Below are 26,591 nucleotides of genomic sequence, written 5' to 3'. Positions count from 1 at the left end.
CTCCCTTTATTCCCATATACAGGCTGTGGCTTATATAACCCCCATCGGCTTCCACAGACACAGACATACATATGCAAGGTTAATGTCTCAGAGACACAGAAACTGAACTTGTAATGAGCACCATATACTTCCAAGGAGTCAACAGAAATCTGTCAAAATTCAGTTTAGAAATGTGCCTGCATGTTGTTGTTGACTGGCAGCAATAGACCCCGAGTCCGGTTCAAATGAGAATTGCTCCCCACAGGCTCATATGTCTGGATACTTGGTGCCCAGTTGGTGAGATTGTGTGGAAAGGACTAGGAGGTGTGTCACTGGCAGTGGGCTTTGAGATTTCAAAGGCCAGCACCATTTCCAGTGTGCTGTCTGCCTCCTGCTCGTGGATCAAGACGTGAGCTCTCAGCTGTTCTTACAGCCTTGCCTTTGCTTGGCTATCGTGGACTCTAAGCCTCTGAAACCGTAAGCCCAATGAAGCGTTTCATTTTATAAGCTGCCTTGGTCATGGGGTTTTGTCACAGGCACCCCTGATGCCCACCTACCCCAGAAGCCTCTACAAGAAACATCTGTGACTTGCAGCTCTGCTTCCTGAAGCAAGGACATGGAAAACACTGAGGCTCTAGGAAAATTATCAGATTCCTCTGGACCTCAGATGTCACCAACTTCACAAACAGCACCGGCACCAGCATGACCTGCTACGGAATAATCCTTCTGCACAATGTGGAGATTTGTCACTTGGATTGGTTTAATAAAAAGCTGACTGGCTTGCAGTTAGACAGGAAGTATAGGTGGGATTAGCCAGACACAGAGGAGGCTGGGAAGGAGGAGGGCAGAGTCAAAGGAAACCGCCAGCAGACACACAGTCAGGACGTGTAGAAAATGAATTAACAAGCCATGAACCACATGACAGAGGGTATATAAGAAGTATGAGTTAATTTAAAATGTAAGAATTAGCTAGTAGCAAGCCTGAGCTATTGGCCCAGCATTTATAATTAATATGAAGACTGGTTATTTGGGATCAGATGGTTGGGACCGGAAAACTCCGCCTACATGACCTGTCTCCCAGGGGTGACTGGATGGAGAGTCACTCTACACATGGCTTTAGATGTCACAAATAAGCACCTTCTACTTAGAGAAACATAGTAGAGAGCTACTGGTAATCTCAGTAATCAGACAGAGACCGGAGGACTGGTAAAGCTTTATTAAGACTTAAACAGAAATGCTACTTCCACACATGGACCACACAAGAGTGAGGAGTTACTGAGACACCCTGAACTACCCCCCTACTAACTGACAGTCACTGGGTGGGGACAGTCAGGCCTGGCTATATCCACGATGTCTAGGCCTGCAGGTCCCATATTCCAACACTGTTTCTTTCTAGGTAGACAAGCTATACAGTGCTAGATGGAATAATGGAACCACACTTATGAACCTAAACATATTCAAGGACCAATATCAATAGTTTCCTGTGACACAAGAAACCTTGAAATCCTGAGGAGCCTGTGGAAGTGACTTCACGTCCTGGAAGCCATCTGCAGAGTGTCTCCCTCCATGCTGGGTGTGCGGAGTTACTAGTCCGGATTCTGGAGTGGAGCAGTAAGAATCAGCTGATTGTACACAGCACACATCACCCCACAAGAAAACCACAAGGAAACTCCACTCAGCAGCAAAAAATAAGTACTGGTCAGCAAGAGAAAACTAGCCAGAAAACTAAAATAAAAAATAAAGCACAGGTACTTACAAACAGGACTTTAGGGGAGAGTTGTGTGAACTGAAGGAAACGGGCCTTCCTTCCCTCCACGAACAACACAGAGCAAAGATGCTCCCTAGGCTGTAACAACAGAGCCCACCATCTATGTAGATATTACAATGAGTAATGGACACACTGGAACAGATTGAGAAATACTCTTCAGGAAAGCCAAGCTCCTTCGGTTGCCATGGTTGAAACTGGTGGGTTACTGGAGCTAATACAGCCTGCCTTCCTATGGCATTTGATTTTATCCAAAGGTTCAAGACACCTCCTTAAAAGTGGACTGGGAGCTGTCAATAGATAGATAGATGACAGTGTACAGGAAGTGGGAATGAGCTTCAGGAACTCATGTCCTCAGTGTGCCTGTGCCCACTCGGGGCTTCTGATGGGAACCTTCAGACAGGAAGGGCAAGGCCTAGGGCCAGTCCAGCCTGACAAACACGAGTGGAGATCACCATATATAGGCATGGTCCACGTCTGTGGGACCTGAGTTCCCATCTCAAGTCCACTACCATAATTCATAAAATCTGGCTGCACCACTGTTTGGGGGGAGTTCCCACTGAGGAGTCAGATAACCGGCAAAAGACCGTAGCCTGCTCTGGCAGATCGCCTTCCGACCAAGATGATGGGCCAGCCCAAATAGCAAGTCTAAGCGAGAAACAAAAACCAGGACATAGCTCTCCAGTCTCCAAGGGAAACTGATCCCATTGCAAGTTCACATCAAGGATGGTCTTGAGCTCTGAAAGTCCTGGACGTGCAAATGTTTTCTATACATGAGAAGGGGCAGAAAGAAACCCCTGCACTCTGCTCCTCGTAGCCCCTGTGGAAACACGCACTGCTTGCTTTCCCGGCCAATCCTTCACGGTAGCATCTCATCACAACTCTCTTCATACCAGCTTCTCTGTCTTGTCCCTCATAGAGCAGATCTGCTTTGCATTGCTGGTGGTGTTAGGAATGAGCAGGGGGGGCTTGCACACAACCTACCCCAGCACTCCACCACTGAGTCACAATCCGACCCACACGTTAAGTCAGCAACTGGTCTTTCTTGGATTCACACTTATCCTTTTTGTCTTTCAAATCTTTCTATCTTAAAAAAAAAATTCAATAGAGACATCTTCAATTGGATTTAGATAATTAAAACCAAACATACAGCAAATGCTGTTGTTTTGTTTTGTTTTGTTTGGCCCCTGAGGCAACCGTGTTAAAAGCAGTGAAATACAATGTGACGTATCACTGCTCTCCACCATACATTTCCCTAGAACTCAGTCAGTGCCGTGCTGGGTTTGGCCACCTTTTCCCCGATGAACCTTTTCTCCCTTGATCAGTTACATGGCACTGCAGACTGGAGACAAAAGGGAGCAGACGGAGCCTGGAGGGAACTGACCTAAGAAACAGGCTGACATTTTACTTTTAGACAAGTAAGAAATGAAAAAGTGTTCATGACTGCTCCTCCAGTAACACACGCCCTTCAGGTTCGAACTTGGAACTTGCCGGCTTTGGTCATGTATTTTATGCCCTTAAAAGGCTTGTACTTCTCTCCGTACATATCCAGGCGGTTCACTTTGAGTCCTGGAGGGAAGAAGGAAGAGAGGAGTAAGGGGCGAGCATCCCTCAGGAGCAGCAGCAGGCAGCTGTCTGGGTTTGTGCTAGTACAGAAGAGACTGTGGAAGAGACTTTCTAAGGAGCCCATTCTGCAAAGCAGAGGCAGACAGCCCTGCCATCTTGTTATGTACATTTGCAGCAAAGATTATGTCAGCAAACAGCTCTCCTGGGAGAAGACCTCCTCTCAGTGGGAAGGGCAGAGAGTCAAACAGATTGCAACGAGGGTGAGGACAAAAATAACAATGTGTTTCGCCCAAGTTATTGGACTGAATGAATGATAAAAGCATTAATGAATAATGAAAGGAATTGATCAATGAAGGCATCCTAAACAGTCTTGCCAAACTGAACAGAAATTATTTTGTCGATAGATTTATGGCCTATTAAGTGGTTTAGGAGAAAGAACATATCACTTAACTTTAATCACTTAAGTTAAAGATCTTTTAGTAAAGAAACCCAAGAGTGTTCTCTAAAGATAAAGCCCATTTCTTTCTCAGGCTTTCAGAAGGCCATTCTAAAAGTCTAACAAGAATTTTTAAAAATGCTTAGGGATAGATGGGACATAACAAATACCCAGAAAAATGGTATCTCTTATTACGCTCTTAAGTGCGGTCAAACTGGTCAAGACTGGCAACGTCTAAAGACAGCACGAGCAAACAGCAAAGTCTGCTGAAGCCGGGAGAATTGTGGGGCTTATTTCTTCCCATTCCTGGTGAAGATTATAGGTGTACCCTCATAGTGAAAACCTTGGACAGCTCAAATCAAGGACATAGGCACGATTCAACAATGGTGTGGGAAGACCTCCCCTGACATACTTCTTACTGGTCCCAGACATTATGACTCAGGGTCTTAATGCTAACTTCTAAGTAGTCTGAACTGGGAAAGATCTCACTGAGGATTGCATACTGGGTATGAACCAGACCTAGTGTGACTTATTGTCAGAGAGCCCCAGAAGACACTGAGGTCCGCCCCTGGCAGAAGATAACCATTTCCACTCCTTTCAAAACCACTCAAGATGTGTCACTCACCAGAAATGGCCAGCTGCTGGATCTTAAACTGTAGGTTAATTGTGGGGTTCTCATCTGGTTTAGAAGCTCCGACCTGAAGACTCATTGTCCCCTTCAAACTTGGTAGCTTTTGTGGGTTTATTTTTCCTACATCCCAAGACAGCATCTTGGAAGAAAACAGAGAAGGGGGTTTTCCCACACAATCACAGTGATGTTTTCATCTGAACTCAGAGCCTCAAGGCATCTGCCTTCTACACTATAAGCCATCTCTGCTGAGGGGAGGGTTCCATAGAGAAGCCTCTGTCAAAGGTCTTTAGAACCATGTCCCTTTGATTAATCTTGCCTTCCAGTCAGGTAGGTATACAGCCTGTGTTGAGGGTCCCCTACCTTTGTCACAGGGTCAAACGTGTGTGTCCCCTGGGATGGAGTGAGGCTCATATTCAGGACTCCTTTGGGCATCTGGCTGGTGACAATCACACCCTCTATTGTCTTTCCCATAGTCTGCTTGGGTCCCACTGTGATTTCAAAGCGTCCAAGTGAACTACTGTCCCGGAAGCTGATGTTATGTTTGACATAGACCGGAATCGCAACTAGGCTGCAAGAGAAACAAAACACCCTCTTCAAAAAGAAAACACCAGGGGCTGGAGAGATGGCTCAGCAATTAGGAGCACTGGTTGTTCTTGCAAAGGACTCAGGTTTGGTTCCTAGCACCCTTGTAATAGCTCACAACTGTCCATAACTCCAATTCCAGTGTATCAGACACCCTCTTCTGACCTCTGCAGGCTCCAGGCATGCATGTGATGTATATACATACACATAAATGAAACACTCATACAATAAGATAAAATAAAGAAATCAGAAAAAAGAAAACAACCTCTGAGGACTGGAGAGCTGGAGCAGCAGCTAAAAACATCCTGCTGTTCTCTTACAGAGGACTCAGGTTTGGTTCCCAGCACCCACATGGATGCTCATGGGAATTCCAATTCTACGGGATCTGACACCCTCTTCTGGCCTCCACAGGCACAGAAAACAGGCAAAGAAATCTTTAAAAATTAAACACTCCTGGGTTAGAGAGATGACTCAAGAGGTTAGGAGCACTGACTTCTTCCAGAGGTCCTGAGTTCAATCCTAGCAATCACATGGTTGGCTCACAGCCATTTGTAATGAGATCTGGTGCCCTCTTGTGGCACGCATTTATACATAATAAATATTTACTGTATACATAATTAAATATATAAATCTTAAAACTAACTAAATACTCCCTTCACTGTTCTCTTTATATCTTTTCTCATTTATTTAAAATTATTTTAATTTTTTAAAGGTATTATTTGTGTGTGTGCTCACATGTGTGCGTGCGTGCGTGCGTGCGTGTGTGTGTGTGTGTGTGTGTGTACATATGTGTGCTGTATATTTATGCTTATGTGTGTGGAGTTCAGAGGATGATTTCGAGAGATTCGGTTCTCTCCGTCTTTTGTGTGGGCTCCAAGGATTGAACTCAAAGCGGTCAACCTTCACTGCAAGTGTTTTAAAGCCACTAAGACATCTCATGGGCTCCTCTTTCATTTATTTTAATTTTTGCATTTTTAATGCTTTCCACTTCACTAAGGAGCTAGACTGCCACCATTTTCTCCTAGTATGTTTCCCTTGTCCTGCTAGCACCTTCTCCTCCTCATCTACAACTTATCCTAAAATGAATTCCTTATCTTACAACAAATGCAGAAAATGATGGTATTAGTTTTGTTTTTGAAAAATGAAAATGGTGCCTAAAAAATGAAGTTCTTCCCCTGATGCCCCTTTGGGTAACAATGAAGAAAACTAAGCTATGCACCAAGTCGCTTAGAGAAGCAACAGGGGCAGTAAGTAGCAAGAGGTCACTCTGGGCTGTACTTAGGGCATGGGCTAGGGCTATAGCATTTCTGGGCTGTGTTTAGGACATGGGCTATAACATTTCTAGGCTGTGTTTAGGACATGGGCTATAGCATTTCTAGGCTGTGTTTAGGACATGGGCTATAGCATTTCTAGGCTGTGTTTAGGACATGGGCTATAGCATTTCTGGGCTGTGTTTAGGACATGGGCTATAGCATTTCTGGGCTGTGTTTAGGACATGGGCTATAGCATTTCTGGGCTGTGTTTAGGACATGGGCTATAGCATTTCTGGGCTGTGTTTAGGACATGGGCTATAGCATTTCTGGGCTGTGTTTAGGACATGGGCTATAGCATTTCTGGGCTGTGTTTAGGACATGGGCTATAGCATTTCTAGGCTGTGTTTAGGACATGGGCTATAGCATTTCTAGGCTGTGTTTAGGGCATGGGCTATAGCATTTCTGGGCTGTGTTTAGGACATGGGCTATAACATTTCTAGGCTGTGTTTAGGACATGGGCTATAGCATTTCTGGGCTATGTTTAGGACATGGGCTATAGCATTTCTAGGCTGTGTTTAGGACATGGGCTATAGCATTTCTAGGCTGTGTTTAGGACATGGGCTACAGCATTTCTAGGCTGTGTTTAGGACATGGGCTATAACATTTCTAGGCTGTGTTTAGGACATGGGCTATAGCATTTCTGGGCTGTGTTTAGGACATGGGCTATAGCATTTCTAGGCTGTGTTTAGGACATGGGCTATAGCATTTCTAGGCTGTGTTTAGGACATGGGCTATAACATTTCTAGGCTGTGTTTAGGACATGGGCTATAGCATTTCTGGGCTGTGTTTAGGATATAGGACAACACTACTCATACCTCACAGACCTTTTATGGCTCGTTTACATAGCAGGACTGTGGACTAAACCTAGAGTTGCATAGGTGTTAGACAGGAGCTGAGAGCTATCACCCAGACCCTTTGTGAGAGTGCATTTATCTATTTTCCTCATGACCTGCACGGAGCCCCAGAGACAGGGTAGGTTGTCACAATGTGGGACATTTAAACGGGCTCAAAGAAACCATTGTTCCTAGCATTTACACTCTGTGTTCTGCCTAGGCATTAATTTTACATGAATGTGAATGTTCTTCTGCTTCTCTGAGGTTGAATAACTTGCCTGGCTATATCTATAGGGAAAGGAGAGGTTTCAGTTGGGGCAAATGGATTCAGGCAGGCAGACATTTTCCTAAGTGAGTGACCCTGAGTCACCAGGGAAGAGGCACTGGCCCCAAGTCCCCCAGGATCCCAACTCCACTTGGTCCACACACCTTCTCTATTGCAAACCAGAGCCCCCAAAGATGGAAGCATGTGAGACCCAGACTCAACTGCCTTCGATACCCTTTCAACTGCCTTTTGGAGTTCCAGGGATTGATACTGACACGCTGATATTCTGAGGCAAATCATATAAAACAGCTGCTGTGCTAGTGACCCACACCTGCAAGCCCAGCGGGAGGGCTGTGAGTTCAAAGTCAGTCAAGGCTGGCCTAAGAGAGCAAGGCTGACTCAGCAGATACCCCACAGAAGCTAGTGATGGCAGCCTCTGTGACCCCTCGCTCTGAAGAGAAGCACTGTCCACACAGTTCTCACAGAAAGACAAGCTGTCCCCGGAGAAGCAACAGAGGGAGAGGGAAAGCAGCTCACTGCACCCACACAGTTAGCAACCTCAGGAGCTGGAACCTGAACCCAGGTAAATAGAGCTGGGGGTTAAGTGCTACAGACATAACTTCCACAGACATGGAGTTTGCTCCTGGTCCCAGGCAGATGGAGCCCCGGGAGCTAATCACTACAGACATAACTTCCACGGACACCGAGTCTGCTCCCGGACGGCCGTTGCTTACTTCTGTGCACTGACGTGGTAGGAGAGCAGGCGGAAGTTGCCATCAGGAGGGATGAAGGAGAGGATGCGCTCAGATTCCCAGCGCTTGAAACGGACACAGGGATGGAAGCTAACATCGTCCAGCAACCTGGGGTTCTGCAGAACCAGGCGGAGGAAGAACAAGAAGTGGGAGTCAGCTCCCGGGTCTCCTTTGAAAAGCCATTCGGGTGACGTTTTCACCAAGCACACACAAGCTTTCCGAACCCGGTGTAGTAGGCTCCATGGCCGCCCTCATTACTGCTCGCGCTATTTCAGTCTCTCTACTCTTTCCACACACACCCATTTCCCGTGCCAAAAGGTTAACAATGGCTCTGGACTTTACCATGAAGGACAGAGTGAGGTCTGGCATCCCAGTCAGCTTAACACAGGCGTCAATCACCCCCTGGATCTCCGCGGTGACTGTGGAACCTAAGAGGAAAAGGGACACTGGAGACTGCAGAAGCCAGGGTCCCTCCTGCTCTTCTCTCCGTTCTCCCTGCCTCCCTCTCTCCCTCCCTCCCTGCCTCCCTCTCTCCCTCCCTCCCTCCTGCTCACCTCTCTTCTGTCTAGCCACTCATTTCATCTGTCTAGTCCATCTGTCCATCATCCAAACTAAAGTCTAAGAACTCTGATAAAAACGTGGAAACAGAGGCCAGTGAGAGCCTGGGTGTCCTAACAGGGTTTCCATCTAGTGCCAGAGGCACAGGCGCCAGCAGCTTAACCTTTGCTTCAGAAGTTCTGTTAGCAGAAGCTGCCCTCCGGGAGCTCAGCCACCAAGGCAGAGGTGGCCTGTGGTTCTCAGCCTACAGGTCTCTGTCCACACATCTTCAGTTTTTCCCCCCTAAAACAATCCTCTCCCCCCCCTCCCTCCCTCCCTCCCTCTCTCTCCCCCTCCCTCCCTCCCTCCCTCTCTCTCCCCTCCCTCCCTCTCTCTCCCCCTTCCTCCCTCCCTCTCTCTCCCCCTCCCTCCCTCCCTCTCTCTCCCCCTCCCTCCCTCTCTCTCCCTCTCTCTCCCTCCCTCCCTCTCTCTCCCCCTCCCTCCCTCTCTCCTTCTCCCCTCTCCCTTCCTCTCCTCTTCCCCTCCCCCTCCTTTCTCTCCCCCCCCATCCTTCCCTCTGTCCCTAGCTGGTCTCCCCAGCACATGCAGGTCTCTCTCTGCATGTTTTAACACGCCTCCACATGTGTACTCAGGCCTTGACTTCCCCTCTTGTATCTCCTTGCAGTTCTTAGCCTTGCCCAAGGCTCTAGTCTCTATCACACACCCAATTATTTGCACTGTGCATCTTCTTTGTAATTGGAAAAAAATAGTTTCCACACAATATATTCTGATCACGGTTTACAACACCTCCCAAATTCTACCTACCTCCCTACCCACCCAACTCTATGCCCCCCCTCTCCCTTTAAAAAAACAAGCAAAGCGTGCTCACTTCCGAAGCACATGTACTAAAAAAACAACAACAACAACAAAAACCAGTCAAAGTGTAAGCAAAACCCCCCCACAAAATGGGAAACCAAGATAGGAAAAGTTCAATAAAACAAAGCATCCCAAAATGGAGCTATATGAGACAAGGTCAACAAAAATATTGTTGGTGGCACATGCCTTTAATCCCAGCATTCAGGAGGCAGAGGCAGGCGGATCTGTGTGAGTTCCAGGCCAGCCTAGTCTACATACAGAGTTCCAGAACAGGCTCCAAAGCAATACAGAAAAACCCTGTCTCAAAAAAAAAATAAAGAAACAAAAATACCATTTAGTTCACTTTGTACTGGCCATCTCCTGCTAGGCTCAGAGTCTGCCCTAAGTGTGGTTAATATTCCCAGAGAGACTCTATTGTGGAAGACTAATTTTTCCTCAGCAAGTCGCTGTCAATTGCAGGTAGCTTCTGGTCTGGGGTGGGAGCCACGTCCAGTTCCCATCACAGCATGGGACCCGGGCTGGCTGGCACCTGTGCAGACCCCGTGGCACACTGAGACCCCGGCTGGCTGGCACCTGTGCAGGCCCCTGGCACACTGGGACCCCACTGGCTGGCACCTGTGCAGGCCCCGTGGCACACTACATATTCAAGTTTGGCCTTAATGCTGACTGGTGGGTGACTCTCCAGGTGTCACCAATGCTGCAAGCTTGTTTCCAGTGGCAAATTTGCCCTGATCCCTGATGGCTCCCACTTCTGTGCTTGAGGTGACGCTATCCATTCAGCTGCCCGAGCAATGACCCATTCCCTCCTCTTCTCTTGCCATGCCTAGTTAAATGCTATTTCTGTAGCTCAGGCTAGCCTCACACTGGCTTCTTCTGCCCACTTCCTAGTCTGGGATAGCAAACCAGCACGTCTGTGTGGGAACCAACTGCTCCCTCTCCAGGAACGCTCATTCACCTATACCTTGGGCCAGGACTTCAGATACAGCTTCTCCAGTCCACCTCGCTGCAGATCAGCCTCCCACAATGCAACACGACTGGCCAGTGTAATTTTTTATTTGTTCGTTTTTTAAGACAGGGTCTCACTATCTAACCTTGACTGGCCCAGAACTCACAATATAGATCAGGCTGGCCTGGAATTCAGAGGGCCACCTACCTCTGCCTCCCTAGAGTGCTGGAATTAAAGGTATATGCCATCAAGCCTGACACAGATTGCCACTCCAGTAAATTTAAAAAATACTTTTCTGGCATTTTTACCCCATGTGCATGGGTGTATTTATTGCTTGCTTGTATGTTTGTGCACTGCCTGTGCGTGCCCGGTGCCTACAGTGGCCAGACAAGGGACTGGAGCTAAAGACAGTGCTGGGAATTGAACCCATTACAGAGGATCAAACAGGCTCCTAACTGCTGAACCATCTCTCTAGTGTCAATTAAATAAATTCTTTTGCAGTGATATAAAATATCAAGATGTAAAAACCCTATAGCTCGGGCTGGAGAGATGGCTCAGAGGTTAAGAGCACTGACTGCTCTTCTAGGGGTCCTGAGTTCAATTCCCAGCAACCACATGGTGGCTCACAATCACCTACAATTCAATCTGGTGCCCTCTTCTGGCATGTAGGCCGAACATTGTATATGTAATAAATAAGTAAATCTTAAAAAAAAAACCTATAGCTCAGTGAAGTTTTGAGCATACATACACCTATTTAAATAGCATTCACATAAAATGTGGAAACTTTCCAACATGACACACATGCTCCCCCGCTCCTTCCTAGCTAATGACAACCCACTTCCCCCTCATTCTGACTTCTGTTGCCTTAAATTGCTCCTGCTTTCAGGTGTCACTAAATGCAATCCACTGCATATAGTAACATATACGTCTTTTTTCTCAACAGGGTAAGAGACATGCTGATGGGTAGATCAGTAATTTATTCTTTTTTACTGCTGTATAGTACTCCATCGGGGTGACTATATCAAGACTTACTAGTCACTTTTTTGTTGTTGATACTATTTCTCATTTGTGTTAATATGAAGACAAGCTGCGACGCCCTAGTTTAAAAGTCTCATTATTTACTTTCCCTTCACGATCCTCAATCCAGTTCATTTCTGTGAACCCCAAGCAGTGCGGTAGTTAGGACATCATTAATTCGCTCTGCTGACCGAGCAGTTGCCTCTGCGCGAGGCCGGGCCCACCTGCCGGCACTTTTTTTCACCGGGATCACTTTCCCAGGGGCACAGACTAACACCTGCCTCAGTTTCTCCTAAGTTCCCAGCAGCAGGCAGTGGGTGGGTAAATGCAAGCACTCCCAAGTCCTCAGCCCCAGGACTCCCTGCTTCTCTCTAATTAACTGAAACAAAACAAGAAAAACAGAAAAGAAACCTTGTCATTATGACTCTGGCTCTGCCTCCAGACCTGGGAATCCAATACGTTAAGACAGAAAATCTAACCAGCAGGAGTTCACTTTGTATTTCCTCCCCTCCCCCACTTCATTCGTGGTCTCTTGAAATAGGGTCTGGCTGCACAGCCCCAAATGGCCTGGAAACCTTGCCCTCAATTCAGTGAGGGGTATGCACTGCCCTACTCGGTCTCCTTACTGATTCCCCCTTCCCCACACCCTGCCTCACTGCAATCCTCAGCCCCGAGACTCCTCTTTGTCCTGCAAGAGAAGTTCCACAGCGGCTGCATCATCGCACGCACTCCAGAAAAGCAGCCCCTCTCTCTCCACACTCGGCACAACTTCGCGGCACCCACCTGACTTGTCGATGATGGCGTCTATCTCTTCGACTACATCGAAATAGGCCTCGTTGTTGGTATACTTCACCCCCGTCCGCCGCCAAGGCACCACCGACAGCTGCCCGGTTGGAAGCTGGTCCCCCACATTGGTGCTTCCTGCGACAATTGACACTGGTGACTAAAATCAAGTTGGTATTTTAATGCCAATTCAAACATTCCCCTCGACGTTTCTGCACCCTTGTTACTCGTGTGATACCATGTGAAAGATAACCCTTCCGCGTCTCCTCTGCAGCACAGCCTGGTCTAATTCTAAGATCCTTCGCCGCCATCTGGGCTGCTGCATCGAGTAAAGGTCTAAGGGAAGCCACCTGAGAAGCGGATATCATATTTTGGTTTGGAGAGTGATGAGGACTGAGGAGGATCTCAAATTCCACAACAGCTTGGATAGTATACCGTGTTTCTGTAGGGCACCTCCACACCGACACAACAGTCACCAGCAGTGACACAGGACTCAGTTTAGGGCAGGTTCTCGGGCACAGTAATGGAAGGTGGAAGTGTTTACACCAGCGGGGTCTGTCTTATTCCAACTCTGAGAGAATGCAGCGGATCCCGCCCTCCCTTACAGCGGTGTGCCATTTTTTCCTCGCTACGGCTCCCACAGACATCAGAGCTTATTTTAGAGTTGGCTGATGACTGTCCTAGTTTCTTTTCCCATCGCCTGTATCTTTTTACTCTAAAGAAAGAGCTCCCAGGCCGGGCGGTGGTGGCACTCGCCTTTAATCCCAGCACTCGGGAGGCAGAGGCAGGCGGATCTCTGTGAGTTCGAGGCCGGGCTGGACCGACAGCCTCCGAAACAATACAGAGAAACCCTGTCTCGTAAAAACCAAAAAAAAAAAAAAAAAAAAAAAAGAGCTCCCAAACACACGGATAGTCAGCAATGTATAAAACATTCCAGCTTCTCAAAACGGGGGTTTTGAGGAACTTCTTCTGCAGCTGAGACTGAGGCTCTAAAAACTTTCTAACACAGCACTCACAAAGACTCCAAGGTTTAAACTAAACTCAGAATATTTCGAAAAACACAGCAAACTGTTACTGGGTCTGTACTGTGTTTTAAATCATTAAACATCACTGCATGTACCTTGTGCAACATTTTCTCTCACTTTCCTTTTTAAAAGAACATTGCAGATCTGTCTTCTCTCTTCCAATGTGACTACCCTGAGTTTCTGTCGAATGAGCCACATGAACTTAATTCGTCTCGATGGCTGACAGGGCGAAACAACCCTGCTGTAACACCCTCTCAAAGCTGTTTGTCAAGTTCTCTGAAACCCCCATTTCCATCAGTAAACAAGACGAAGCATGTGAAAGTGCAATGAATCAGGGCGATGAGCTTCCCTAAATCAATCATTTCACATGCGGGTCGGCGAATGCCATGACAGAGCTAAGTGGACGCAGCAGGCTGTGGGAACATGGAGGATGCAGCTTTCAACGGAGACAGCCTGCTAACCGAGAGGCACACTTCCGCAGCAGAGGTAACCAGCAACAGAAGGCATCCTTCCAAGTCAGTGTTGAAAGAGACAGAAACATCTCAATTAAAAAAAAGTCACAACAGAGGGAAAAGTCCATACGGGTCGGAAACCTTCCCTAGTAACAAGTGAGTGTGTATCTAGTGGCTCACATCCTCAAAAGTCAGTAGGGTTGATGACAGCGATGGGTTCTTCAGTGGGAAGCAAAGGCTGCCATGACTTTTCTGTTCTGGTGTGTGGGAATCTCAGCCTGGCTCCTGCATCCCTAGAACCAAGTAGACAAGACTCAAACATGAGAGTCCTTTGTCTTTGAAAGGTTAAAATACCAGGAACATCGAAAAAGGGGCTAGAGAAATGTCAGGGTCCACCTAACGTAGAACACTGGTCACTAACAATCATGGCAGTGTATCACAATTGGATGGCCATGAAACTTTAATAAGAGGTACGATTTAAAAAAAATAAATCCACATTATTTACAAGTATTCTATCTGAGTGCCCGAGAGACGGCTGCTTTTCTAGAGGACAGGGATTCAATTCCCAGCATCCACCTAGCATCCCACAAGTGTCTGCAACTCCAGTTCCGGGGGATTAGGTGTCCTCCTCTGGCCTCCTCAGGGAACCACACACACAAGTGGTGCACAAACTTTCATGCAGGCAAAACATAAATTTAATATACATAAAATTTACATTAAAATGTATTCTATCTACTCATCATTCACCTATCTAGAAGGGAGAAATATATACACATACCATATATGTGTAAAAATATTAAAAGAGTAGTTAACTTTGGAGATTTTCATGTTCTTCTTGTGCTCTGTGTTTCTGAGGGTTCCAAACTAATCATATTTTCCCCTTTTATCGGAAGAAAATCTGTTAAACGAGTTTCTTTTTTTCAGAACAGAGATGACATGCTAAGTGCTCTACCACCGGGAGCCACATAAAAATGGAAGTACTTTCCACATATAACTATAGTTTCCATTTAGATTCACAGCACACGAAAGGTAAAGTGGGATTCCCAAGGACTCAGAGATGCCAGGACTTTCAGGGAGCACGGGCCTCCTGCAGCCCCGCCCACACCCACAAACCTCTCACACCTGTGATGGTGTTGACCACTGTCCGGAGAATGGTGGGGGGCTTTATCAGTTCTTTGAGGATGTTTGACTCAGTAGCCAGGGGGAACCCGTTGTCCAGCATCTCCTCCAATACCTCGTAGACCACAACCACGTTGTCTTTGATCACTGGTTCTGAACAGACTCCAAAATAGTCCTAGTGAAGACATAACAAATGTATTCATCACCCAGACTGCAGAAAAAGGTAAAACAATGTTCCTGATAAATTCACTAAGAATAAAGAATACATTCCTAAAACAAAAAGAGAGCATAGTTGGAGGAAAATACCATGTTTCTTTCCCAACAGTGATTTTATTTTAAAAACAAGCACTCATTTCAGGGGGTCCTATAAATCAAACACACTGTGGAAAGAGACCTTACAATGCAAGGTGCCACAGCAAAAGCAGTTGCAATTCTGCTGCTGGGACTCCATTACCTTCAAGAACTAGGAAAAAAATGCTGCAAGAGAACAAACATTAAGCTAGATGCTAAGCTCCACACTGGTCCACTTTTACCTGTAGCTTCAACACTGATCTTTATTCTATCTTCATAACTCCCTCTGTGGTTTTAATTTTTTGTTGTTAATTTTTCTTTTATAGGTACAGGTATTACATGCTTATGCAGTGTTCACAGAGGTCAGAAGAGGGCGTCAGATCGCCTGGAACTGAAGTTACAGGCAGCGGTGAGGTGAGCCAGTATGTGGGTGTTGGCAATGGAACCGGGGTCCTCGGAACAGCAGCTGGTGTTTTCAGTTGATGAGCCCTCTCTCAAGTCTTCACCTCTATGGTTTTAAGTAGACAGCCTTTCTCACTTCCAGGTTTATAGTAAGTTATACAGTAACTGGTATGATAATAAGACTGTTAATTTGTGTGTGGGTAAAGTACATAGACCTCACGGCAGAACCCAAGTAGAATAGCTTAAGCTAACTACCAGATCCTTCCATTTCCTCCATATTCTGGGCTTGTAATCTTAGGTAGTCACTCCAAAGTGACTAGCACGCAGCATGGGGACTAGAATTCCAGAACAATATTTGGAGGTAAAGATGTATTTTAATTCTCTTTCCAATGAAAACAGTTCTAGTCTCGTGGGCGTGGGAGTGAGCACTATGGACAGAACAGACTTGCTGCCACTGTCAAGCTGTCAATCACGGACTCCTCCCCTTTCCTAACTCCTCCTTGTATACACGTGACTAACTCCAGACCTCACATGACAGAACAGTTAAAGAGCCCTCCCTGCTCTTTAGCTCACATCCAAGTTATGCAAATGGCCGCACAGCTAAAGTTGAGAGATCACTGGGACAAAGACTGTCTAGATCTGTGCTTACATCTCTACATCTGTGCTCCCTTAGAGCAATGGTTCTCAACCTTGACCTTCCCTTAGAGCAGTGGTTCTCAACCTTGACCTTTTGCACAGTTCCTCCTGGTGTGGTGACATACCTCCCCCAACCATAAGATAATTTTTGTTGCTACCTCATAACTAATTTTACTACTGTTATGAATCGTAATGCAAATATCTGATATGCAGGATATCTTAGACGTGACCCCTAAAGGGGTTGAAACCCCCAGGTTGAGAACCATGGCCTCAGAGCTACAAATCAAAATGAAAACCATGCTGTATCTCACATTCTCATGAGAAGGGAAAACTGTAACAAGAAGGCCTATCAGCAAATGTGCTACCTGTACTCAGCACACTCAAATATTTGAAGGCTGAACTCACCAGGGGCACTTAAAATAAACTTAGCTTTTCTTGTTTGTTCTTTCAGAAAACTTCACACTCACTGCTTTTGATTACAACTCAAAGCAACATAGCTAACAATAGTTAGCATAAACTTCACAGATGAAGCCTGGAAGTGGTGGTGCACGCTTCTGATCCCAGCACTCAGCAGAGACAGGTGGATCTCTGTGAGTTCGAGGCCAGCCTGGCCTACAGAGAGAGTTCCAGGACAGGCTCCAGAGCTACAGAGAAACCCTGTCTCAAAAGAATAAAAGAAGAAAAAAACAAAAACCTGAACCCTAATTTGTGAGCAATAGGAGCAAACCCAAGACTACACACTCATGCGGAGCAGACGGCTCTCATGTGAGAGGCTTAAAAGCATCCAACTGGTCCTTTTGCAGCCAACTAAGAAAACAGAGGCAAGAATCTTAGATCAGACAGGAAATGAGCAATGTTCAGTTTTGATTTTTTTTAAATGCTCTTAACCCAAGCTACAAACAATGGAGACAGGACTATAAAAATATTTTTGCAAGATGGTATGGTGCCATATTCCTATAATCCCAGAACCTAGACTGACGCAGGAAGACTGCTGCACATATGAGGCTACAGACTGTCAAAGGGACTCTGTGTGTGTGAGTGTGTGTGTGAGTGTGTGTGTGAGTGTGTGAGTATGTGTGTGAGAGTGTGTGTGTGAGTGTGTGAGTGTGTGTGTGTGTGTGTGTGTGTAGAGGGCATGTGCACACAAGCACACGGCTCTTGTGTGGTTTATAGCTTATAGACACAAACCTCCCCGCGTTTACAAACCTGAAATGTGTCCACTACTCGGTGAAGGAATTCAATGACAAACAGAGGCGGGACCTCTGTCTGAATCACAGCCACGAAAAAGATCTTGTGTCGGTAAACACTCAAGAGGTAGTGGTGCGGGGTGGGGATAACAGGAGGCACATTTTCTGCCTCAGTGGCCCTCTCTTGGGCCTCAAAGAAGTAGTCACAAACAGAACGGCTGACCACGCTTTTCCAGTGTTTCTCCAGGAAAATATCTCCAGAGGAGTTGATCAAGAAAAGACTATGAATCATGGCGAAGCTTGCCGGTGGGAGAGGAACACCTTTTTAGTCCACAAACCTCTGGATTCAGCTAATTTTAAATCCTAAAAAAAAAAAAAGAGGCTCCTTTCAGTTTCACTGAGTTAACAACGTTCTTATTTTCCATTGGTCCAAGACTTACCCTCTTTCGAGGCCAGACTCAAGTCCTCCTCTCACAGGCGCATCTAACCTTTTGACATTGTAACACAACAGTGTCGCCCACAAAGCATATTCTCAATAACCATACAAGTCAGTTACAAAACACAATGGGAAAAACGAGTCTCATAATGGAAGTTTACACTTTGGTGTTGGAGTGGCGTTTACACAACATTCATAGCTGTCCTGGGCCACATGTGGCCTGCAGGCCACGGACTGAACATACCTGCTACTACATGAGCCCAAAGGTTCCTTCCCTTGAAATCCTACAATAACTTCTTCTTTTTCGGTTGCATCTTTTCAGTTATCGTTACCATTGCCTGAATTATATCCATTTAAAACACCAGTTCCAGGTTACTGAGGTGGTTCAGCAGGTGAGGCTTGCAGCAAGCCTCAGGACACAAATTCAGGACCTGCAGGGTGAACTGACTACATATTGTGTATACACACACACACACACACACACACACACACACACACACACACAAAACTACTTAATTTCTTTTAAAATAATTTGCCCAGCATAACAGTACAGTATATACCTATAATCTCAATGCTTGGGAACTGAGACAGGAGGATCACAAGTTTAAGGCCAGCCTGGGTTACATAGCATGATCCTGTCTCATCCCCCCCCCGCAAAAACCTAACTAAACAAAGATGGCAGCCACTACCTAAATGGGCACTGAGCGGTTGAAACGAGGCTAGTGGAACTGGCATTACTGTAAGATACCCAAGGGATCGGGAGGCTCTGGGTGGACAAAAAGGGCACAATTTTAAATATCTTGCCATTAATCTAACACTGGTAATATGTTCGGGTCAAATAAAATATATCAAATTTTAACATATTGTTACCCTACTATGCATGGTTCCTATGCAAAATAACACGTATGATGCGCTGTCTATTTATACTGAGCAGAGTTGGCTCCTGGAGTCTTTGCCATTGTGATCGTATTCACTCAGACCCTATTCTCTGAATTATTTGTGCACAAAGCACTTCGTTGGGTGTCTTAAAAAAATCTCTGGAGACACCCTAGTTTGTCTCACAGTGACAAGTCTCCAGGATAAGGCAGACGCGCTGCACCCCACGGGGTGGCCTTGAGGCGAACTGTCTGAGAGCCAGCACAAGTGGTCCTGTTGCTAAGCCTTGTTTTCCCGGTGCCCCAGGGGGAAGAGTCCGGATCGCAGGTGTGCAGGCTGCCAAGGCAGGCAGTGGGGAGGAGACAGCTTGGCAGCCTGCAAGCCTGGGGTATTGGAGGCCCTGTGGGCCTAGGGGCTGCAGCCTGAAAACTGTCCAGAAGCGGGGACCCTGGCCCCAGGACTGTGCACCTGTGTTGCCATGGCAGCAGCGTCTGCAGCCCGCGACTCCTCCCGCACCTCTCCCTGGCGACGCCCAAACCGGCCCTTCCCACCCGCGCGCCCAGCCCTACCAGCCGCGACCTGGTCTCAGGCTCCGCTCCGGATCTCGCAGCGCAGTCGCGAAGCGCACTGCATCTTGCGCGAAGGCTCCGCCCCTTCTTCACCGCTCGCACGCTGATTGGCCCGCCGCTCCGTGGCCTCGCACCTGCGCTCTGATTGATCGCCCGTCGCTTGCTAGGTTCTAAGCATCCGATTGGTCTTTGTTGAAGGTCCGGCAACCTTCTATTGGTGTAGCCCTGTGGCTCCAAGCCCTGATTGGAGGATGGAGACGGTCGGTCCTCCAGTCACTAAGGGTCTCCAGGAAGCTAGAAAGGGACTGGAAGAGTAGAATGATTCCCGGGATACGACTTATCTAATTTAGTGCGTCATAGATAATTAACATAACTACCCTCCATTACACTTAAAAAGCAGGTCTTTAATCCCAGCACCCAGGAGTTGGAGGCCAGCCTGGGCTACACAGGGAGAGCCAAGTCCGAAAGAAGGGGGAAAAAGAGAGGAGAATAGCAGAGGCAGAAGAGGAGAGACAGAGACCGACACTTCTCCTTTCAGAATCTGAGTTCCCCGATCGTAAAATAAAGGTGTTGGGTGGGTCTCTGAAAGGACTTTAAATTTAAAGTGATCAGGGTCACTGTGACTCGGAAAGATGTGAAGCAGAGGTCAGAGGAAACACTAACCTTCAGTTATACGAAAACAAGGCATTCAGTAAGATGAGGTGTGAAAGGGGTTTGCAGGAAAGCTGTGCGCATTGCAAGATAAAATAGCGAGTTGTGGTGATGATGGCAGTGCCAACCTAGTCTCCAGGTCGTCTCTGGCAGTGCCCCAAACAAACAAAAGCAGAGGCCCCTTCTTAAACAAGGTGAAAGGCAAGGAGCGACTGTCAAGGTCGTCTTCTGACTCCTACAGGGTTTCCATGCACGAATTCATACATACAAAAAAGGATTCCCCCTTTTGTTTTGAGGCAGAGTTTCTCTGGGTAGTCTGAAAGTCAATATGTAAACCAGACTAGCCTTGAATTTGAACTGCTTCTTTCTGCCCGCCACCCTCCCCAATCCCCCACCCCACCCCCATGCCCTGGAATTAAAGGTTTGAGCTGTCCACCCTGCCTTGGGGCTCCGAGGTCTGAGTGTAAAATAAAATAAATAAAAATGATTTCAAAGCTAAAAATAAGAAGAGCAATTTGTGACACTGCTGCATAACTCCCGTTTGAAATTAGGGAAGGGATATCCATCAAATGAAAATTTTTCCAGGGGGAAGAAAAGAGCTTGGACTGGGGAAAAGGTTTTCAAGTAACATCCTATTTTCTAAGTAGTCATTTAGATAAAGATTGCTCTCAGGAGGAAAACCCAAACCTCTGCTTTGCAAACACATGTCTACTGTGTGCCAGACCCGGCTGCTTCCTGTTCATCAAATGTGGTTTTTTTGTGGTGAAGAGCAGAGAAACATCCCCCTGTCAGTCACCCGCGGCACTTCTTTCCCAGTTCGGCTCACGCGGCATTCCCGGAGTGTTTCAGGTGGCCTTTTCACCTACTGGCAATGATTGTTTTCAAATTTCATTAAAAGCTGACTCAATGAACTGTGACGCAGCTGCCTGGGACTCTTCTCCCAGCATCTACCTTGATGACCTACAACGTTAGGAAAACGGTGACGGAAGCGGAAATGTGACTTCATATAACTCATTGTGTGTAGCGCCGTGTTCGTCTACACACGGGCACCAGCCTGCCTTTCTCTGCACACTGCTCTGCCTTCTCTCTCGTGATCTTCTGCTCAGGCTGTACTGTGTTTTGTTTTAAATTTCTAAACAGATCTGGTAAGGCCCATCTGTTCCCATTCTAGAATTCCCCAGACAGCTTATAGACACGTGTACCTATATGGACCCCCAAACTCCCAAATTCACATAGCAGTCAAAGACTGATTTCTGGCTCCCTTAAATTTTTAATGTTAAAAAAAAATTCCTCCCTAGAAAAGAGAAAGTAAACACTGAGGAATTCGTCAAAGTTAATACAAAAGTTTTGAAAGTACATAATCATTTAAAATAGGAAGCATCTGGGGAAAAGGAAAACCAGGAAACACGTCCTGGTTGTTTACATAACCATTCTGTCTTTGCAGCCAGGAAAGCTCTAGCTGCTCAGATACTGAGCGCCACTAGAAGAGTGACAATGGCCAGAGCCCTGTGGCTTTGGCTCAGCGGCGGACTGGGCAGTGCGCTCTTCGCCTCGGAAGGTGGCGCTGCTGGGCCGGATTGGGACTGACTCTCCCTGGACCCAACCAGGATAGCTGAAAAGAAACTTGGGATTTCTACAGTGAATCCCCTGGGGTGACTCCTCTCTAGTCCACTACAAAGGCGGGAAATAAAGCCGGCCCCCGGGGACAAAGCGGCGCCTCCACTCACGCAGCTGCGGGGCGTCCGGCAGAGGGGAGGGGGAAGGAGGAAGGCGGAGGACGGTTGCCATGGCGACGAGCCAGCATCTGAAGCGGCTGAAAGGACTCTTTGTTTTGAAGCCAGATGACGGGTGGTGCGGTTTCTAAGGTACTTCTAAAACGCCCTCGGTCCAGGGAAGACGGGTCGGGCCGGAGTCACCTGGGATGCGCTGCGGGGACAAGCGGCTCCCACGCTGGCCTGCCCTCCGGTGGCGCCAGACACCTGCTTCCCATCAGCGACTCGGCAGATTCTCGCTAAGGGCTGGGCGAGCGGGCTCAGGAAAGCCACTCCGAATCACGTCTTTGGAAGAAAAGCAGAAAGGGAGCCGGTCGCTGGTGACGCACTGAAGGTGTGCAGATTTCCCGAGTACTCAGTCACCAGTGTGTACGGTATGGGGTAGTGTGTGTGTGTGTGTGTGTGTGTGTGTGTGTGTGTGTGTGTGTGTGTGTTTGCATTTCAGGAAGTGGTTGCTTGCGCAGCTGTGAGACCAGCGGTTGTCGTCCGGGAAATGAAAACTCTCCGAACAGCCTGCAGGTTTCAGTTTTGCCTGGCGTTGTCTGTAGAAGCAAAAGCAAAAGTTTAAACAAGGAATTTAAAATAAAGCTGCGTCTGTTTGAAGACTCGCTTTCTATGGGATTTGGAACACTCGAGGGCAGCTGAACCTTTATTTGTTACTTTAATGTGTTTTAAAGTGTGCGGGCATAAGCTAATAGCATCAGCCCACAGACAGGTAAAGGTAGCAGGCATAAAGGCAAGCCAAGCAGCAAAGCCTGCCTGTCTTCTCGCCTTGTAGGGTGTGGAAGGAGACCTCGATCATTTGAGCAGCACATTGCGTAATCCAGCCACGACAGCTTTCCTTCACCACGGAAGTTCTAGAGGCAGTTCGTAAGCAGCGAAGGGTTGTCTCAAAGGTTTGGGTCCACGGTCTCGGGTTGGGGGCTTGTGGCCAAACTTATCAGGCAGTATGGTGGAAAAACTGCTACTTTGCTATTCTCGTTAGAGTGGGAAGCAAAGACAGGGATAGGGTGGGGTCTACCTTCCAACACCCCGTTCTCTTTCCTTCCAGTAGGCCCCTCTTCCCGACTCAGTCACCTTCTAACACATCGGGAACTGAGAATCAAACTGGGTGTGTGTGGGGGTCTCGTCTTAACTCTGTCTATTGTAACAGCAAAGTAACCACAGGGACCCTAAATTACGCAGATATAGACATTACATGGAAGCAATTTTTCTCACTACAAAATGGTGTACTATCAGTGAAATAATTAACTTTTAAAGAATCTCAGAAAGAGAGAAATAACACGAGGAGAGAGAGAACATGAGGTTGGGTGGGTAAGGAGGTGGGGAGGACTTGGGAGGAGTCGTGGGGGAGGACCCAACCAAATGAAAATAATCAAAGTAAAAGTATATTTGGCTATTTTTGTGTGTGCATGCACACACATCCACAGCACACGAGAGGCTGGAGGACAGTGCTCAGGAGTCAGTTCACTCCTGGGATTTGGGGGTGAAACTCAGCTCATAGGTCTGCACACAGCACTGCTACCCACTGAGCCGCCTTGCCAGCCCCAATAATAAACTTTTGAATTCCAATGACACCGATGACCTTTCTATACAGATGAAAGCAATTTCCTTAGGGTGACGAGGGTGACCAATAGGAGGCCGAAGAGGCAAGCTAAGGGAGGGTAGAAGGAATAGGCTCAAGATACAAATATGTAGATGTATAAATGTACAAGAGCTTGAAAAGAAGTCAGAGAATTTAAAAGTAATATCCTTAGCAATGAATAGTGATTTTGAGTTTCATAGATTGAACACTTGTCACTCATTGAGCAACACATTAAGAATTTGATGGGTATTATTTCATCTATAAAACTTTTCCTATTTTACAAGGGAAGAGACTGTCATATTCTCTAATGGCTCTAACTTCACATACCTAAGGCAGCTACAGTGTGGGTTTGAATTCATATCTGAAAACCTGAACTCTGTAGTCAGCCCTCAGACGTCACATACCATAGCTGGAACCAGCTTACAGAGGTGACTGCCACTGCTTTCCTTATATTTAAAAGAATTGGGGATGGGTGGTGGTGTAGTTTTTAAGAGCACTTTTTGTTCTTGCAGAGGACTGGAGTATGATTCCCAGTACACACTGCCTGTATCTCCAGTTCTAGGGGATCGGATGCCCTTTTCCGACTCCTGTGTGCTCCTGCATGCTTGTAATGCACTCTAGCACACACACACACACACACACACACACACACACACACACTTAAATATTGTAAAGAAAGGAATTGTGTTAGCCTTTACAACACATTACTGCTCAGGAAAGCAAAGAAGATCTTGCAAACTTGGAGAGAACATGTGTTATCCAGGCTGACAGTTACCTGTAAACCCCGGGTAGAAAAATTGATGTTGAGAGGAAGTGGACCAGTTCCCACCTTCCTCTTCCCATAGTCTAGGTCCCTTTTTGGGGACAAAGCAGTAGCAGTTGCTCCCTTGCTGCCCAGCCAAGAAGGTTCTAAGTTTCTGCTGTGGCTATCACCTGCTTCTGAGAGTCAACGCTGTAGTGTGCTTAGGCAGCAAGCCAGGTGACTTTGAAACTTTGTTTCTTTAAGCTGGGAAGAACTCTGGGAGGAAGCTCCTCCACCCGGCTAATAGCTGGCTTGTGTTGACTTGTTTGAAAGCGTTCGTGGACTTGGCCATAGTACAGAACGCTCTTGAAGCACAGAGAATTCTTCTGTGTAATTATGGTGGAACATTAACTCCACTCAATGTCCCTCATAAGCTAAGGAAAGTGTGGCTTCTAGCTGATAAAGCCTAAATCCTGAGTATAGAATTCAGGTGGTTAGTACATGGGTACCTATATTTCTTTCACAGTTTTGATAACGTTTGAATTTGTTTTTCTAATCATGTTAGGAGAAAAGTCAGATTCTGATCCAAAGTCTCTATTTTCTCAAATTTTATGAGGAAACACCAGGTTGAAATTTAGAGAACTGTTAGATTTTTTTTGTTGTTTAAAACATATATATAATTTACCCCCTCAAAAATTCATTAATTAAGATCACAGGGACATTATAAATGATAAAAATGCAAGATGGGATTTCAGAAACTGAGATCATCTTGGTGGCCTTTTCTTGGAGCTTGAAGACACTTTGGGGGAAGTATTTTCTAATAAAACAATTCCCAGTATTATTACTGTGTCGTCAGTGAATGGCTGTAACACCAGTTGCGCGTAAGAGTGTAATGCTGTACCCCTCCACTCCTTTTCAAATGTCCATTCCTTAATTGTTCCTGTACATCAGTCTTTGCACACTGTCATCTGGCAGACGTCCCTGAAGAGCCCGACCACACAATCAGGGCAGTGCTGAAGCTGCCACGTTCATTCCTTTATCTTGATAAATATGTTTTCACCTCTGCCATGGCTGCCAACTCCTCACTGATTTCAACTCTGCATTTCAGCACATATATAAATAGACAAAAGAAAGTAGGAAGTGACTAAGGAACATTTTGTACTTAGCTAATTAGCCTTTAATGACATTCTTAGCTCAGTAATATTTTTCATAGTAATATACTGATATAGCACCCCTACCCCAACTCCATATTTCACCAAAATCTCATGATAAGGGCACAAGGAGCTAAGTATTTATTCACTAAAATAGAGGAAATAAAAATGGAAGAGGAGAAAAATGAAGCTAACAAGAGTTGAAATTCATCCAAACTAATATGAATCATATAAACACAGCTATACGAAAGATTTGAAAATAAATGTTTTCTTCATAGGGTTCTATCGAAATAAATATAAATATCTTTTCCAAGCAGGACATAAATTACAAATAGAGACTCAAGAAAAAGGCAATCAGAATGTCTCATTATAACAAGAAATGGGAAATATGGTTAAATATCATCCATTAAAATGTGGTAAAACATTACAGATGAGAACCAGATAATATGAAAAAAGAATAGCAAGAACTAAGAAAAATTTCAGAGGTTAAGCCTAGGATATCTGCAGAAACAGGGTGAGGGTAAAAAATTAAAAATAACAATCAAAATCCAGTTAGAACACAGAAGACCAATGCAGACTCTGCTATTTTACTACCAGGAACACTAATGATAAAAGAGAAAATGGATGAAAGAAGCTATGTTTTAAGGTCTGGGAAATTTCCTCATAGTGAAGAGAAAGTAATCAACATCTAAATTGGAAGAAATCACTGCCTGTCCAGGCCAACAAATGAAAGCAAACCCGTAGGAAAGGAAGTGTCTAAGACCTACATGGATTTTTGTTTTGTCTGTTTTCTTGGCTTTTTTTGGAGGTGGTTGGGGTTTTTTGTTGTTGATGTCTTGAGGCAGGGTCTCACTGTGTAGCTTTGGATGGTCTGGAACTTGCTGTGTCGACAAGGTTTGGTTTCAAACTCAGAGATACCCAATTACCTCTGCCTCTCACGAGCTGGGTGGGATTAAAGGTTTGCGTCACTATACCCAGAACTCACTACATAGACCAGGCTGGCCTTGAACTGACAGAGATCTGGCTGCCTCCACGTTCCATGAGTCCTGATATCTGGTAATCCACATGGATTTTTAAAAGAGAGAGAAAAAGGAGAAAGGAAGAACTGAGAGACCTCTTGAGCATTTGACCCAACTGGAAATGAAGCCGCACTGTCCTATTGAAAGGGATCAGAAGGATGTGGGCACAACAACTAATCAAACAACAGAACAGATGGGGAACAGGGAAAACATAATGTAGTATCAGAGAGAAATGTCACCATCAAGGTACCTGGCTCATTATGAGCATGTGTTGGCTATAATGTTTTAGTTCATTGTGGGAACTTTGCTCAGTTACTATGATTCTCCCATTGCCCGAAGTAATGCCTAGGAAAAAGTGTACTCCACTAAATACTCAGAGGGTAGAGGGGTGGATACA

General features: G+C 46.1%; 1 protein-coding gene and 1 long non-coding RNA gene across 5 annotated transcripts; one reads left to right on the top strand and one right to left on the bottom strand.

Moving 5' to 3' along the window:
* Positions 1-1,180: 1,180 nt before the first annotated feature.
* On the bottom strand, positions 1,181-20,837 carry Ap3m2 (adaptor related protein complex 3 subunit mu 2). Of its 4 annotated transcripts, none has more exons than XM_040731868.1 (10): positions 20,722-20,837; positions 19,275-19,514; positions 17,413-17,756; positions 14,881-15,052; positions 12,282-12,419; positions 8,465-8,550; positions 8,105-8,238; positions 4,738-4,945; positions 4,372-4,516; positions 1,181-3,313 (listed from the first exon to the last, which is right to left on the bottom strand). In XM_040731868.1, the coding sequence occupies exons 3-10, from the start codon at positions 17,683-17,685 to the stop codon at positions 3,213-3,215; spliced, it is 1,257 nt and encodes a 418-aa protein (XP_040587802.1). In that variant the 5' UTR covers positions 17,686-17,756; positions 19,275-19,514; positions 20,722-20,837; the 3' UTR covers positions 1,181-3,212. The 4 variants fall into 4 exon arrangements, with proteins under 4 accessions (XP_040587802.1, XP_005066597.1, XP_040587799.1 ...); XM_005066540.4 differs by having other exon boundaries at positions 19,275-19,579; positions 20,722-20,813; XM_040731865.1 differs by having other exon boundaries at positions 20,613-20,811.
* LOC121134140 lies at positions 20,783-22,300 on the top strand. The gene is made up of 2 exons (XR_005871173.1): positions 20,783-21,070; positions 21,370-22,300. It is a non-coding gene; the product is annotated as an uncharacterized LOC121134140 (long non-coding RNA).
* The last annotated feature ends 4,291 nt before the right edge of the window (positions 22,301-26,591 follow it).

Source organism: Mesocricetus auratus, unplaced genomic scaffold (genome assembly GCF_017639785.1).
Source record: "Mesocricetus auratus isolate SY011 unplaced genomic scaffold, BCM_Maur_2.0 Super-Scaffold_100026, whole genome shotgun sequence".
Taxonomy (NCBI): Eukaryota; Metazoa; Chordata; class Mammalia; order Rodentia; family Cricetidae; genus Mesocricetus; species Mesocricetus auratus.
This window is presented reverse-complemented; position numbering and strand designations above follow the sequence as displayed.

Bases quoted from the DNA above. Each gene is read 5' to 3' on its own strand.
- Ap3m2 (XM_040731868.1), bottom strand. From the start codon at position 17,685: ATGATTCATAGTCTTTTCTTGATCAACTCCTCTGGAGATATTTTCCTG. The intron at 8,239-8,464 runs GTAAAGTCCAGA...CTGGTTCTGCAG, and splicing joins ACCTCACTCTGTCCTTCATG to AACCCCAGGTTGCTGGACGA. The intron at 4,517-4,737 runs GTAGGGGACCCT...TTTTCTTCCAAG, and splicing joins CGTTTGACCCTGTGACAAAG to ATGCTGTCTTGGGATGTAGG.